The following is a 15,349-nucleotide window of genomic DNA, read 5'->3' on the forward strand; positions in this document are numbered from 1 at the left end:
CAATCATATATTTTGTTGTCTAGACCAATTGATTTGAAAATGCACAATTTCCTAATGCTAGACGCACTTCTGATCAGATATTAAAGAGATTTGATACAAACAAACACATTTGTACTTATTTTCTCACCAATGAGAATCGATAAGAGAATCGATAAGGAATCGGATCGATAAGCAGAATCGGAATCGGAATCGTGAATTTCTTATCAATTCCCATCCCTAGCCTCTATGTCATCATCCGGCGTCTGCTTGGTCAGCACATGTCGTGGTCGTCGCTCTTGATTTCCGCTTACCCTGCACAACTCAGCTACAGCTGACTGCAGCGTGGCTTGGGTTTTCAAGATCTCTCTCATGGTTTCTTCCATATTCAAAATTATTATATTTTTAAAAAATTGTTCTATGCCGATCGGCTCACCAACTGATAGCATGGACTCAGATTGCCCGCATCCTCCACCATATGTGGGCGCCTGGTCTCTGAGGAACAACAGTGGCATCACCAATTAGAATAGAGACAGGCAGAAGCGGGGTGTGCGGTGAAATCAACTTATGTCATTTATTTATAAAAAGGTGCAGAGGGAAGGAGTGGGCAAGGCAACTCAAATATTCCACGGTGTGGGCGCGGCTGTCGTCAGGGTGCCCTTTCTGGCTCTTCCTGGGGTGGGGCCAGAGAGAGAGAGAGCGAGAGAGAGATGCCTCTAAGGGTTAGTGGCGTCTGTAGGTCCCTGCCACTGACCTCTCACCCTAGCCTCGGCTTGGGTTCCTCTTGTAGTATTGGGGTTCCTCTTCAGCCGCAGCTTCTCTCGGGTTTCAGCACGACCAATTCACACCACCGACGAAACCAGCTCTTCGGTCCAACTGAAGTAAATTCATTATGTGTTTTGGATTGATCAATGAGGTGTTGGCCACAGGCCTCTTACCATGAGGGACTGGCCTAAGTGTCTTGGTCTCCACACGCCTCCAGCCAGTCTGTCGTCAGCTCCTGTTCTTGGTGGGAGTTAAAAAGGCCCTCTGATTGCAGGGCTAACTCAGCGCATCTGTGAATGGTAAGCTGAGACACCCAAGTGGGCGGGGTCTCTATGACCCAGCTTTTTAGGGAAGTACCTCCCATCCAGCACCACACCCCTTGGCTGCCTTTGCCTGTGGGGCACTGCTCAGTGGCTGGGCCACCACAATATATATATATATATATATATATATATATATATATATATATATATATATAGTTATACCACTGGCCTGCGGGACACTCGATTCTGATTGGATGCAGGGTGTGCATTAACTCCTGATATCCGGACACCTGGACAAGTAGTTTCCGTCAAAATTGTCTGTTTACCGTTCTCAATTAATGCGCTAGCTGGCGTATCGGCTCTAAAAATAGTAGTAACCATAGACAACGGGAAACAAACAAAGCTCAGCGGACTATAAGTACCTCCCGCTACCTCCCGGTTCGAAAGTCGTAGCTAGGGCCCGTCCTAATTACTGGAGGAGTGAACAACGTTTACGTTTGCATGAGAACCCAACGGCGTGTAATGGTGGTTCGGGTATTAGTCGGACCCTCAGGCGTAACCAGGCAAACAAATGTATGTTTTGTGGAAAACTTTATATTCGGATTGTAAAACGCATAAAAATATAAATTAATGGTCTTAATTTGGTCACCGTTGGTAAGTGACCGTGGTAAAAGCGGGATAATGCCCTTCGAGGCGTCCATTATCAGGAATTAATGGTCTTCGCGGACGCAACCGTCCTCAGCTGCACGTTGGACGGTTCACGCCTCCACGTCGTCCATTAATTCCTGATAATGGGACACCTCGTCGGGCATTATCCCTTACATATATAATATATATAGATATATATATTATATGTACCTCTTCAACAACTAATATGTATATATATATATATATATATATATGTACTATGTATATGTGTACATCTGTTTGTATGTCTTATCCACCTATCTCTGTGTATTTCAGGTTCCACAGACATTATTTCATGTTCTGTCCATGGAGTTAGACATCCTATCACAGCTGCTCTCCACATCATCCTGGGTATGAACAAACAGCCAGAAAGACATAAAGACCGACAAACAGAAAGACAGACAGACATAAAGACAGACCGATATAAAGACAGACAGGCAGACAGAAGGACACCACCTTTCACCTGCCATTAACATGCGTTTAGGGCATTCAGATATTTATCCAATGTTGTCAAAACGCATAAAGAAAGTCCAGACACAGTATTGATCAGACCTGGGAAGCCTTCTGCCACTAACAAAGGTGTAGACACATCCAGCTTCCCAATATGCATGTAAAGTGTTATATCCACATCCTGGGGCAGGAAAGGGATGTGTCTTCCTCTAGTTTCGCTGATCAGTTCACCTTTACCCATCAAGCTCTTTAAGCTGAACATGCACCAGCAAAATAGCGTCTGTTGGCGACTCCTCCTTCGGATATCATCGCACTTCAGGACCCGAGGCTGCTTGGGCCAATATCACTGGAAAGTATAGTTAAAAAAGAATGTATCTTGCCCCAGCGATCCACCAAGATCCATCAGAGTGTGAAAATGTCACACAATGGGCCCTATCTTGCATCCAGCGCAGTTGACTTTCTACACCGACGCATGTACCATTGCTAGTTTGCACCCGGCACAAAGCAGATTTCCCCCCGCAGCAAACTCGCGCCACTAAACTTGCGCCCTGAGAGGCATGTCGGTGAAAAGCAGAGACGTGTTCTGGCGCAAATGATGCATGGTGCTACCTTACAGACTGATAAAGCAGTTGCACAACTGACCGACAAATACCTGGTCTGAGTGCACTAGCGGATAGCGCAGTTGGTGTTGCTATTTTGACGTACCATGGCAGGTCGGAACTGCAACATAAGCTTACACACCAGTAGGCTATACACAGCCCAAACATGCAAAAGATTTGCCTAATCGAAATATTATGATGATGATGTGGATTGTGGAAAGAAAATAATTCAATAGGGGCTGCATGAATAAACTCTAGAAGGCTATGCCATGCATTAAAAATAATAATAATAATAATAATAATAATAACAATAATAAACTCGAGCAAAGATGGCTATATCCCAGCCTTTCAAATCAAAATCTCCTTTTAGGGTAAATGATAACATTGGTTAAATTATTTGCAAAAGAACAGCTGATACAGCGGTAATAAGTTGTATTTAAATCAATGCATCTGCAAACAACGTACAGCAAACACCTATTTTCTTGACACCGACATCATGTACAAGCCCATAACTTTTAGGATTGATGAGTAGGCTATTTGATTGTGAGGAAACATCGTTTTACCGCAAGTGAGTGTTAAAAAGTATGAATGAATGCAGGCACGCGTGTGTGCATCTGTGTAAACACACACAAACTAAACACGTAATGCATAATACAGTCCATGACAATGTACATTAACGGGGGGACACATGCAGATTAGGAACAGATTAATGTATTGCCGCATATCAGTAAATAGACCCACAGTTGCGGCCACAGGACCGCATATCATATGTGTGTTAAGTTTTCTTTGCCGCAATTTACATGACGACTCAGTATTCGAAAGGTAACCCTATTCCAGAAGAAAACGCTATTCCATGTGTGAATTAGGCCATATTATTTGGCCATAAACTGAGCCATTTGAAGTTTGAAATTCATGTGGTCATGTATCTGTCTCATCAGAGACTGCAAACGCAGTCTCTGTGTATTAATGTATTAATGTATGTGTGTATTAATATGTGTGTGTGTGTGTGTGTGTGTGTGTGTGTGTGTGGTGTGTGTGTGTGTGTGTGTGTGTGTGTGTGTGTGTGCATTAAAGTGTGTGTCAGTGTGTGTATTCATGTGTGTGTGAGTGTGTATTTGTGTATTAATGTGTGTTTGTGTGTGTGTGACTGTGTATTAATGTGTGTGTATTAATATGTGTATGTCTGTTTGTGTGTGTATTAATGTGTGTGTGTGTGTGTGTGTGTGTGTGTGTGTGTGTGTGTGTGTGTGTGTGGTGTGTGGTGTGTGTGTGTGTGTTTGTGTGAGTGTCCATATTAATTAGTGTATGTGTGTATTAATGTGTGAGTGTGTCTGTGTGTGTGTGTTTGTGTGTATTAATATTTGTGTATTAATATGTGTATGTTTGTGTGTGTGTATTAATGTATGTGTGTGCGTGTGCGTGTGTGTGTGTGTTCGTCAGGTCACCTCCAACAGGTAGACATGTGTAGTTTCTCCTCTCTGGGCCGCTTGTTGACGTTTGGCTTCTCCGCCATGTTTGGGTTTGGTGGGCGAAGCTTAGCGCTGGCGGAGAGGAACAGGTGGATGCCTCCGTCACAGAGACGAGACTACGCCCTGGCCAAGACAGTTGCCTCACTAAGGTCCTCACTCCTCACACTAACACAACCATGCAACTCTCTTTTCTCTCAGTCAACTAAAAGGTTTTATTAGATATATATATGAAACAATAACCTTGAAGCTCTACATATCTTTCCCTCTCTGTCCCCGTACCTGTCTGGCTCTCTTTCTACCTGTCTTTCTCTCTGTCTCTCTACCTATCTGTCTCTCTCTCTACCTGTTTGTCCCTCTGTCTCTCTACCTCTCTGTCTCTCTGTCTCTACATATCCGTCTCTCTCTACCTGTCAGTCTCTATATCTCTATTTGTCTCTCTCTCTACTTGTCTGTCACTCTACTTGTCTCTCTCTACCTGTCTGTCTCTCTACCTGTCTCTTTCTATCCCTCAGACCAGAGGAATGTCACCTGTCTTTTCTTCCTGTAAATCAAAAGCACAAGTCAGGAAAACGGTACGACACACACACACACACACACACACACACACACACACACACACACACACACACACACACACACACACACACACACACACACACACAAACAAAGACACCATTTAAACATATTTCATTAGATTGATATCCACATGAACAGAAAACATTATACAGGACATGATTATGAGTCATGCAGAGCAATAGATTGATTTGTCAGTAGTGTGTACAGGTGCTACAATAGAAAACAGGAACGTGGCTCAGCAGATACTGACCTGTAGAACGCTCCCTGCAGCCTTCCTCTTGGAAGGACTGGCCTCTGAAGGCCTCTCACTGCTAGCTTATCAACATGGCCCAGGCTTCCAACAATATAAACCAGTAGCTGTCCCCATAACCTCCCCTCTGTGAAGGCTCGGTTTGAATAAGACAGTTGGCCCTATTTTAACGCAAGTGTCTGAAACGCAAGTGATAAATGACTCTTGCGCCCGACACAAATCTAAAAAGGGTTGCCTGAAGTAGCCTAATTGTCCGTAGGTGTGGTTTGGGCGTAACGTGCAATAAACCAATGAGAGTGCCATCTCCCATCCCCTTTTTGAGCCATGAGCGCATTTGAAACTGACGAGTTGATATCTTGACAGCGCGTTTGCAGTCTCCGATCAGACAGATGCATGACCACATGAATTTCAAACTTCAAATTGCTCAGTTTATGGCGCAAGTAATATGGTCTAATTCACACATGGAATAGTGTTTTCTTCTACAACTTCAGAAATATGAGTCGTCATGTAAATTCAAGCCAGTATCACGCGATTTCGTGTTCATGCACAGGAACGTTAATCTATTGAATCGTGTCCCAGAGCACGATTGTCCGACTTTTTTCGCGCTACACAGAACGAAATGTATCCAAATGCATTCTGAATGGGAGCGTTTTTCAGACGAGAGAGAGTGTGCGCAGACAGTACAGTGCACCCTCTAGTTATATATACGTCAATATTTCCGATTTTTTAAGCAGACCTCCTCAAAAACTGAAACGAACGTGCTCCACAGAACGCACGTTTCTCAGACAATTATCGTGCTCCACAGAACGAAACGAGAGAGAGAGAGAAAGAGAGAGGGAGGGAGAGATAGAGAGACTTCAGAAGGGGTGTGCGCAAATAGTAGAGTGCACCCTCTAGTTATATATACGTCAATATTTCCTATTTTTTAAGCAGACCTCCTCAAAAACTGAAACGAACGTGCTCCACAGAACGCACGTTTCTCAGACAATTAATTTGCTCCACAAAACGAAACGAGAGAGAGAGGGAGAGAGAGAGAGAGAGAGAGAAGCTTCAGAAGGGGTGTGTGGCGTGCGCAGATAGTACAGTGCACCCTCTAGTTATATATGTATCAATATTTCCGATATTTTAAGCAGACCTCCTCAAAAACTGAAACGAACGTGCTCCACAGAACGCACATTTCTCAGACAATTAAAGTGCTCCACAAAAAGAAACAGGGAGAGAGAGAGAGAGAGAGAGAGAGAGAGAGAGAGAGAGAGAGAGAGAGAGAGAGAGAGAGAGAGAGAGAGCATATCTGATAATCAGGCCTCTTTAATAATGACAAAAAGTTATGAGAGAAATGCACATTAACATTTTGACCTTTTGACCCCTTCAAAAACTTGGCCACATGCCAGCTGTGTCTACACACTAGAGATGAGTCGGTCACGACTGATTCGTTCACAACGAACGAATCCCGAAGGTGAACGACAAGAACTGGTTCTCCAAAACAAGAGAACTGGTTATTTGATTCTTTTTTTTTAACATAAAACAAAAATATGGTCACGTAAATAAAATATACAAACGAACAGAGCTTCGTCTCCCCGTGACCTTATATTGATTGAGTCTACAACGTTCCCAAAGATTCTGCCAATGAGAGGTAGCAATGGTGTTGCCATGGCACCTGGGTAAACAAATGACAAGGTGGTCCCGTCGAATTTGCGCGCTTTCTCTGTCTGACGTATCTTGGGTCATGCCATTCGACGTGGGGCCACTTATATATCCCCCTACATTTCCGAAAATATAGATAAATATACAATTATTTAGTTAGCCTATAATATTTAGACCATGTCGATTTATTAAATTATCGTTATAACTCGCCTAAATGACCGTTGAAAATCCAGTTTCACCAATGTGTAAGTGTGGTTCAGGTATTCCAGACAATGTTAAAATATTCATAATATAAAAATGATGTAAAAAATAAGGTTATGGGCCAAATTCGGTTAAAATTCAGCCTCTGCTGGCCCACAACTAGATCGTCTCATTTCCTCGTTACACGCTTTAATTTAATTATTAGGGGTCCAAGCCAACAGGTTGGATCCCTATTGCTTTTGTAGCGATTTTTTTTTTATTAGGGGTCCAAGCCAACAAGTTGGATCCCTATTGTTTTTGTAGCGATTATTAGGGGTCCAAGTCAACAGGTTGGATCCCTATTGTTTTTGTAAGGATTGTTAGGGCTCCAAGCCAACAGGTTGGATCCCTATTGTTTTTGTAGCGATTTTTAGGGGTCCAAGCCAACAGGTTGGATCCCTATTGTTTTTGTAGTGTTTTTTTTAGGGGTCCAAGCCAACAGGTTGGATCCCTATTGTTTTTATTAGGGGTCCAAGCCAACAGGTTGGATCCCTATTGTTTTTGTAAGGATTATTATTTGGGGTCCAAGCCAACAGGTTGGATCCCTATTGTTTTTGTAGCGATTCTTCTTATTATACTTCCTACCAAGAAAGTGGTACCACAGCCCAAACCGTAAATGGTGCACACACGCCAATTGCATGACTAGATCCAGGTACCTGAGGACTACGCAGACGACAAAATCCAGACATGCCTGTCACTAGGTGGCGCTATAACAAGAAAAACTGGTTTGGGGATATAACTCCTACACCCAACCTCCCACAGTCAAAAACGTTATACGTACAGATTCACTGGAGTCTGTTGCATCTTTTGGCATAGGCCACGCCCATTTGCGTCCGTAATATTTTTTCGCAAAATCGCGAAAACCGCTGAACTGCCTCTTCCCTACTCCGTCCTCATTTCTTGTCCAATCGACACCAAACTTTGCACACGACATCTTCAGACGCACACAAAAATAAATTATCGACATTTTTGATCCGACCTTCGATGACGAAACGGTAGCGTTTTGAATATTGGTTTATTAGCTAAATTAGACGTGGAAAATCACAAATCCAAAAATATCCAAAATTAGACATAGGATCGAGTCCAAATTTCACACACATGTTGGTGCTAATCTTAATGTCGTTCGATAAAAAAATCTGAACATTTCGCCATTACGGGGCGCAATAACCGAGGAAATTGTATATCTTCTACAAAATTTCGCCATTAGGGGCCGCCATAAACGAGGGAATTGTTCATCTCCTAACTGGCCAAAGGAATGTTTTGAAAACGCGTTTGGGGATATAACTCCACACCGAACCTCTCACAGTCAAAAACTTTATATCCACAGGTTCACGGTAGCGTTTTGGACACATGCTTCGCGTTGTGCCGGCGAAATGCACATTTCTTGGACCCCTGCATAACTGCTTGCAGTTCTAGTTAGGGGTCCAAGCCAACAGGTTGGATCCCTATTGTTTTTGTAGCGATTTTTCTTTTTATTATACTACCTCCCCCTAGAAGTGCGTCCACATCCCAAACCGTAAATGGTGCAGACACGCCAATTGCATGACTAGATCCAGGTACGGCACCGCTACTCAGATAACCAAATCCAGACACGCCGGTCACTAGGTGGCGCTATACCAAAGAAAGACGCGTTTGGGGCTATAACTCCCACACCAAACCTCCCACATTCAAAACCTTATACACACAGATTCACTGGAGTCTGCTGCATCTTTTGGCATAGGCCCCGCCCATTTGCGTCTATATAAATTTTCCGCAAAATCGCGAAAACCGTCTTTTCCCTACTCCTCCCACATTTATTGTCCAATCGACACCAAACTTTGCACACGACATCTTCAGACACACACGAAAATAAATCGTGGAAAAACGTGGAAAAACAAATCCAAAAAAATACAAAATTAGACATCGGATCGAGTCCAAATTTTACACACATGTCGGCGCTACCCTTAATAGCGTTCGATAAAAAAATCGGAAAATTTCGCCATAAGGGGCCGCAATAACTGACAACATTGTGTTTCTTGGACCCCTGCATAACTGCTTGAAGTTCTAGTTATTATACTTCCTACCAAGAAAGTGGGTCAACAGCCCAAACCATAAATGGTGCAGACACGCCAATTGCATGACTAGATCCAGTTCCGTGAGGACTACGCAGACGACAAAATCCAGACCTGCCGGTCACTAGGTGGCGCTATACAAAGGAAAACGCGTTTGGGGCTATAACTCCCACACGAACCTCCCACAGTCCAAAACGTTATACACACATATTCACTGGAGTCTGCTGCTGCGCAAAATCGCGAAAACCGCTAAACTGCATTTTCGCTACTCCTCCCACATTTATTGACCAATCAAGACCAAACCTTGCACACGACATCTTCGGACGCACACTAAAAAAGAAACTTTTAGGATCCGACCGTCGACGCCGAAACTGTAGCGTTTTGAATATTGGTTTATTGGCTAAGTTACACGTGGAAAATAAAAAATCCACAAAAATCCAAAATTAGACATCGGATCGAGTTCAAATTTTACACACATGTTGGTGCTACCCTTAATGGCGTTCGATAAAAAATTCGGATTATTTCGCCGCAAGGAAAATTCTCTTCGGAAAATCACGCCACAAGGCGGCGCCAAAATCGACGACATTGTATATCTCCCAATTGGCCAAAGGAATGTTCTGAAAACGCGTTTAGGGATATATCTCCCACACCGAACCTCCCTCAGTCAAAACCTTTATATCCACAGGTTCACGGTAGGGTTTTGAACACATGCTTCGCGTTGTGCTGGCGAAATTCACATTTCTTGGACCCCTGGATAACTGCTTGCAGTTCTAGTTATTATTATTATTTTAACGCATGGTTTAGCCTACTACTGTGTTCATTCATGCAGCCCCTATGGAAAAAAAATGTTTCCACAATCCACATTATCATCATAATATTTCAATTAGGCGAAACCAACTGCACTATCTGCTAGTGCACTTAGACCAGGTATTTTTTTCGGTCAGTTGCGCAACTGCTTTATAGATCTGTAGGATAGCACCATGTATAATTTTTCAACGACACGCCTCTCAGGGCGCAAGTTTAGTGGCTTGAGTTTGCTGCGAGGGAAAGTCAGCTTTGCGCCGGTTGCAAACTAGTAACGATACATGCGTTGGTGTAGAAAGTCAATTGCGCTGGGTGCGTGTGTATGTATGGCCCATTAAGTACTTCTGCGCTAAAATCAAAGGAACAGCCTAGCTCTCAGACGGAGACCTTTGTGAGCTCCTCTTCAACCATCTCTCCATCTGGGGTGTTATGGATTGGTGAGTAAAGGGAAGGAAGGGAATGGTCCCCTGTGAGCTCAGACCAGGCCATGACCGGTCTGAGCTTCCTCAGAAACACATTGATCTGAGCCTGTTACACACACATGCATGCATGCACGCACACTTGCACGCACACACACACACACACACACACTCACACACACACACACACACACGCACGCACGCACACACACACACACACACACACACACACACACACACACACACACACACACACACACACACACACACACACACAGAAATGCCATTCTATAATATTACAATGATTACGGTTTGATTAATATACATGTATATTGTGTTGAGAGGAGGAGCAAGGAGCAAGACGCAGCGACAGGTGAGCCCCCCCCCCCCCCCCCCAACACACACACACATTCACTCACAAACACACACACATATGCACACACATACACACACAATCACACAAACACACACACACACACACTCTAACCCGTCTTGTGTGATACCTGTTCTGTGTGATGCTGGTTGCTAGGATTGTCCTGGGAGACGAAGCCAGGAGTCTACCTGAGCATCAGCATCATGTCCATCCCCAGTCTGAGTCCCCACGCCCCTCGAGGGCTGGCCCCAAACACCAGGTAACACTCTGAGTACCCCTAACACCAGGTAACCCCCAGAGGGCCCCCAACACCAGATAACCCCCAGATGGCCCCTAACACCAGGTTCCCCCCAGCGGGCCCCTAACACCAGGTAACCCCCAGAGGGCCCCTAACACCAGGTTCCCCCCAGAGGGCCCCTAACACCAGGTAACCCCCAGAGGGCCCCTAACACCAGGTACCCCCCAGAGGGCCCCTAACACCAGATAACCCCCAGAGGGCCCCTAACACCAGGTACCCCCCAGAGGTAGTTGCTGGTGTCTGTGTGTGAATGCTTGCCTACGCGTGTGTGTGTGTGTGTGTGTGTGTGTGTGTGTGTGTGTGTGTGTGTGTGTGTGTGTGTGTGTGTGACTAAGCTCTTTTGACTATTTATTTTGTTTGAGTCAGATTGACCAATGGCAGCGCTGAGCTCATCACAGTGGGAAATGCTTCGAGGTCAGAGTTCATCAGACATCTGAAGAGATACAGCTGCCCAGATGAACAGGTACCTGTCTGTCTTTCTGTTGAGAGAGGCCAAGAGAGGTAGGAGGGAGAGAGAGAGAGAGAGAGAGAGAGAGAGAGAGAGAGAGAGAGAGAGAGAGAGAGAGAGAGAGAGAGAGAGAGAGAGAGAGAGAGAGAGAGAGAGAGAGAGAGAGAGAGAGAGAGAGAGAGAGAGAGAGAGAGCATATCTGATAATCAGGCCTCTTTAATAATGACAAAAAGTTATGAGAGAAATGCTAGGAGGGAGAGGGAAAGAGGTAGGAGGGAGAGAGAGAGGTAGGAGGGGGGAGAGAGGTTGAGAGAGCCAGGAAAGAGAGAAAAGAGAGGTAGGAGGGAGAGAGGTAGAGAGAGAGCTAGGAGAGAGGTAAGATTGAGAGAGAGAGAGAGAGAGAGCTAGGAGAGAGAGAGGTAGGGGGGAGAGAGATTGAGAGAGAGAGCTATTAGAGAGAGAGAGGGAGAGAGGTAGGAGGGGGGAAGAGAGAGATAGAGCCAGGAGAGAGAGAGGTAGGGGGGAGAGAGATTGAGAGAGAGAGCTATTAGAGAGAGAGAGAGGGGAAGGAGAGAGAGAGAGAGAGAGTGAGAGAGAGAGAGAGAGAGAGAGAGAGAGAGAGAGAGAGAGAGAGAGAGAGAGAGAGAGAGATATAGAGAGAGAGAGAGAGAGAGAGAGAGAGAGAGAGAGAGAGAGAGAGAGAGAGAGAGAGAGAGAGAGAGAGAGAGAGGGAGAGAGAGGGGAAGGAGGGAGAGAGAGGGGAAGGAGGGAGAGAGAGAGAGAGGTAGGAGGGGGGGAGAGAGAGAGAGAGAGGTAGGAAGGAGGGAGAGAGGTAGAGAGAGCTAGGAGAGAGAGAGGTTGAAGAGAGAGAGAGAGAGCGAGAGAGAGGTAGGAGGGAGAGAGGTAGAGAGAGAGGTAGGACAGAGAGAGGTAGGAGGGAGAGAGAGCGGTATGGACAGAATTAGATTGAAGCTTCTTTGTTTTAACAACTTTGTTTAACTACATCATGGGAAATGTTCTATTCAATAACAAGCAACAATCTGTTTTAGACTTTGGCATCAGTTTCCTTCAAATGTTAAACTGAGTCCTTTTGGCCTTTGTTTACAGAGCTCTCTGTCTTTCGTTGAGACACGTTCAGTCACAGCTGTGAAGCTCCGCCCCTATGGATTGGTCGGCTGTCCTGGAAAAGGGGAGAAGGAGGAGGCAACATCAGGGGACGATTCAGAAGGCTCATTCCCCTGGAATATAGACGGAGAGCTTGTGGAGATGGCCCATGAAGTAGTGGTCAGGTAGGTGTTCCATTAACCCCACCTTACCCTACCCCCACCTTACCCCACCTCCACCTAACCCTAACCCTAACCCACCGAACCCCACCCCACCCTAACCCCACCTTACCTTACCTCCACCGAACCCCACCTAACCCTATCTCCACCTTACCCTACCTCCACCTAACCCCTAACCCACCTAACCCTACCTCCACCTAAACATAGACTCACCTAACCTAACCCTACCTCCACCTAACCCTACCTCCACCTAACCCTACCTCCACCTAACCCTAACCCACATAACCCCACCTAACCCTACCTCCAGCTATCCCCACCTAACCCTAACCCATCTAACCCTACCTCCATCTAACCCCAACCCCCACCTAACCCTACCTCCACCTAACCCCATCCCCCACCGAACCCTACCTCCAGCTATCCCCACCCCCACCTAACCCTATCCCCCCCTTCAGCTGGGACGGTCTCCAGCTGGGTCTGTCCTCCCTGGTCCGCCTCCTTGGTGGGGTGGAGCCTCAGTAGTCCATCTGTGTCTGACTCTAGGTTCTCGGTGTTCAGGGTTCATTCCAGACTCATCTCTCTGTATGGAGAGGATGTGGAGAAGGTCGACTCTCCTGTGATGTCCTGCAGCTGCATTTGATCTACCAACAGCACGGTCCGCTAGCTGCCAGCAATCTTAGGGCAAACACTAGCTAGCACACACACACACACACACACACACACACACACACACACACACACACACACACACACACACACACACACACACACACACACACACACACACACACACACACACACACACACACACACACACACACAAGGGTAGAGTTAAAGGAATAAAATGTTTAAAGGAATATCAAATTGTAGATATATTTCTTACAATTTATAGGTGACAAATGTGACAATAAAGGTATTTCAACATCAAAAACGTTCTTTTTTTTCTAACAATAGAAGTGAGATGAAACTTAAGGACATTCAGGCGGTAGAGATGAGGCTCTGCTGCTGGACCACAGCCACAGGACAGCCACAGCCAGAGAAGGTGAAACAAACACCAGACCAGTGAACCCCCTCTACTTGAGGGGAGTCAGGAGAACACCACGGAGGTTCAGGAGACTGGTGTCCTCGCTCCTCTGGGACGTTTTATCCCCCCCATACAGACTCAACCACAACATAATTAATAAGCATTGGCCGCGTTACATTCTTTAGCCTCTGAAACACACTGGCCCTGAGACCCCTTGTACTGGCTCTCCCTCAAAGTCCCTTCTGGTGTTGGTACATACAGACTTTTGTTAGCTGACATGTTTAATCATTTATTTTAACAAATACAAACATGACGAAGTCTCTCTGGTTAACCAAAAATATACATATATCTAAACTCTTCAGCACTTGTAGATGGGGACGGTTAATTTAAAGTGTTTATGTCCCAACATTACGTTTACCGGGGACGCCCTTATTTTGAAACCCTGTCTCCTTTCAGACCGGAGGAGGGCGTTCAGACCGGCTCAATTTGATTGGTTGTTCTAATTTAATATGCGGAAGGAAATGTACCTTGATGCATACAAACAAAGAAATGCTTTCTTGCTAAATGCAATTTAAATGGTTCAATGTTTTTAAATGATTCCAAAGTGCAGTGGAGGGGGATGTGGCGCCTAGCAACCAGCCCCCCCCCCCCCACCTGTCCCCTATCAGCCGTGAGCAGCCATGGGCCGGTAGTGGCCTGTCATCACCTACATCAACAAGACTCCCTTAAAGATTATAAATTGTATTTAGTTATTTTGTCTGTAAAAATACAGGTAATATCTTACAAGTGAGATGGTGATTTTGATTAACATTGAAAAATTCTATGGTCTTATTTTCATGGGATTGTACACTAACCAAAAGCTACTTATGAATATTATATCACATTTTCCACTAGATGCCATAAACCTCAACTCACCACAGCGGCCATAACTGGTACAAAAAGCTATGGCACAATTAAAACAGCCCTGGTGTAAAAAAAAACCTTAAGCACATGATTTACTAATAATATAAAAGACAGATCTGAGAATAACACAGAATAAAATAATAATGAAAGATGACTAATCTGAGAATCACACCCACAGCAGGCAGTCAGCAAGGCACACATCTCACATGGCATCAAGGATTTCAGTCAGAAAACAGGCTGTTCTGCATCGCTGTTGACTAGTCTTGAGGTGGTGAGGATGTGGTGGTGGAGGAGATGAGTAATAGGTGGAGGAGGTGGAGGTCAGGAGGAGGAGATTGAGGTCAGGAGGAGGAGGTGGAGGTCAGGAGGAGGAGGTAGAGGTCAGGAGGAGGAGGTGGAGGTCAGGAGGAGGAGGTAGAGGTCAGGAGGTAGAGGTCAGGAAGAGGAGGTGGAGGTCAGGAGGTGGAGGTCAGGAGGAGGAGGTGGAGGTCAGGAGGAGGAGGTGGAGGTCAGGAGGAGGAGGTAGAGGTCAGGAGGAGGAGGTAGAGGTCAGGAGGAGGTCAGGAGGAGGTGGAGGTCAGGAGAAGGAGGTGGAGGTCAGGAGGAGGAAGAGGAGGTCAGGAGGATGAGGTCAGGAGGACGAGGTCAGGAGGAGGAGGTAGAGGTCAGGAGGAGGGGGATGAGGTCAGAAGGGGGTCAGGAGGAGGAGGTCAGGAGGAGGAGGTGCTCTTGGAGACATAGTCCCAGCTGTCTCTCTTGGCCTCGTCCTTCTGGAACTCTCGCTTAAAGAACTCTGCCTGGAACACAAGATCAGAGTTTAATCTCATCCT

General features: G+C 45.6%; 2 protein-coding genes across 5 annotated transcripts in view; one reads left to right on the top strand and one right to left on the bottom strand.

Moving 5' to 3' along the window:
- The window catches only part of cerkl (ceramide kinase-like), a 36,771-nt gene extending 23,203 nt beyond the window's left edge, over positions 1-13,568 (top strand). Inside the window, exons 7-14 of one of the 3 annotated variants that reach the window (XM_056580553.1) lie at positions 1,968-2,042; positions 4,181-4,358; positions 4,722-4,781; positions 10,538-10,566; positions 10,723-10,825; positions 11,231-11,327; positions 12,420-12,601; positions 13,151-13,567. In XM_056580553.1, the coding sequence (XP_056436528.1) occupies positions 1,968-2,042; positions 4,181-4,358; positions 4,722-4,781; positions 10,538-10,566; positions 10,723-10,825; positions 11,231-11,327; positions 12,420-12,601; positions 13,151-13,232 (806 nt within the window). In that variant the 3' untranslated portion in view covers positions 13,233-13,567. Of the gene's footprint in view, positions 1-1,967; positions 2,043-4,180; positions 4,359-4,721; positions 4,782-10,537; positions 10,567-10,722; positions 10,826-11,230; positions 11,328-12,419; positions 12,602-13,150 lie in introns of all 3 variants that reach the window. The other 2 variants (XM_056580555.1, XM_056580554.1) reach the window with 2 other exon arrangements.
- itga4 (integrin alpha 4) overlaps positions 13,465-15,349 on the bottom strand; it is a 119,618-nt gene continuing 117,733 nt past the window's right edge. For both annotated transcript variants that reach the window (XR_008893556.1, XM_056580552.1), the window contains one exon: positions 13,465-15,316. Coding sequence is in view for 1 of the 2 variants with exons in the window: in XM_056580552.1 (XP_056436527.1) it covers positions 15,230-15,316 (87 nt within the window). In the remaining variant the exon portion in view is untranslated. The remainder of the gene's footprint in view (positions 15,317-15,349) is intronic.

Source organism: Gadus chalcogrammus, chromosome 20 (genome assembly GCF_026213295.1).
Source record: "Gadus chalcogrammus isolate NIFS_2021 chromosome 20, NIFS_Gcha_1.0, whole genome shotgun sequence".
Taxonomy (NCBI): Eukaryota; Metazoa; Chordata; class Actinopteri; order Gadiformes; family Gadidae; genus Gadus; species Gadus chalcogrammus.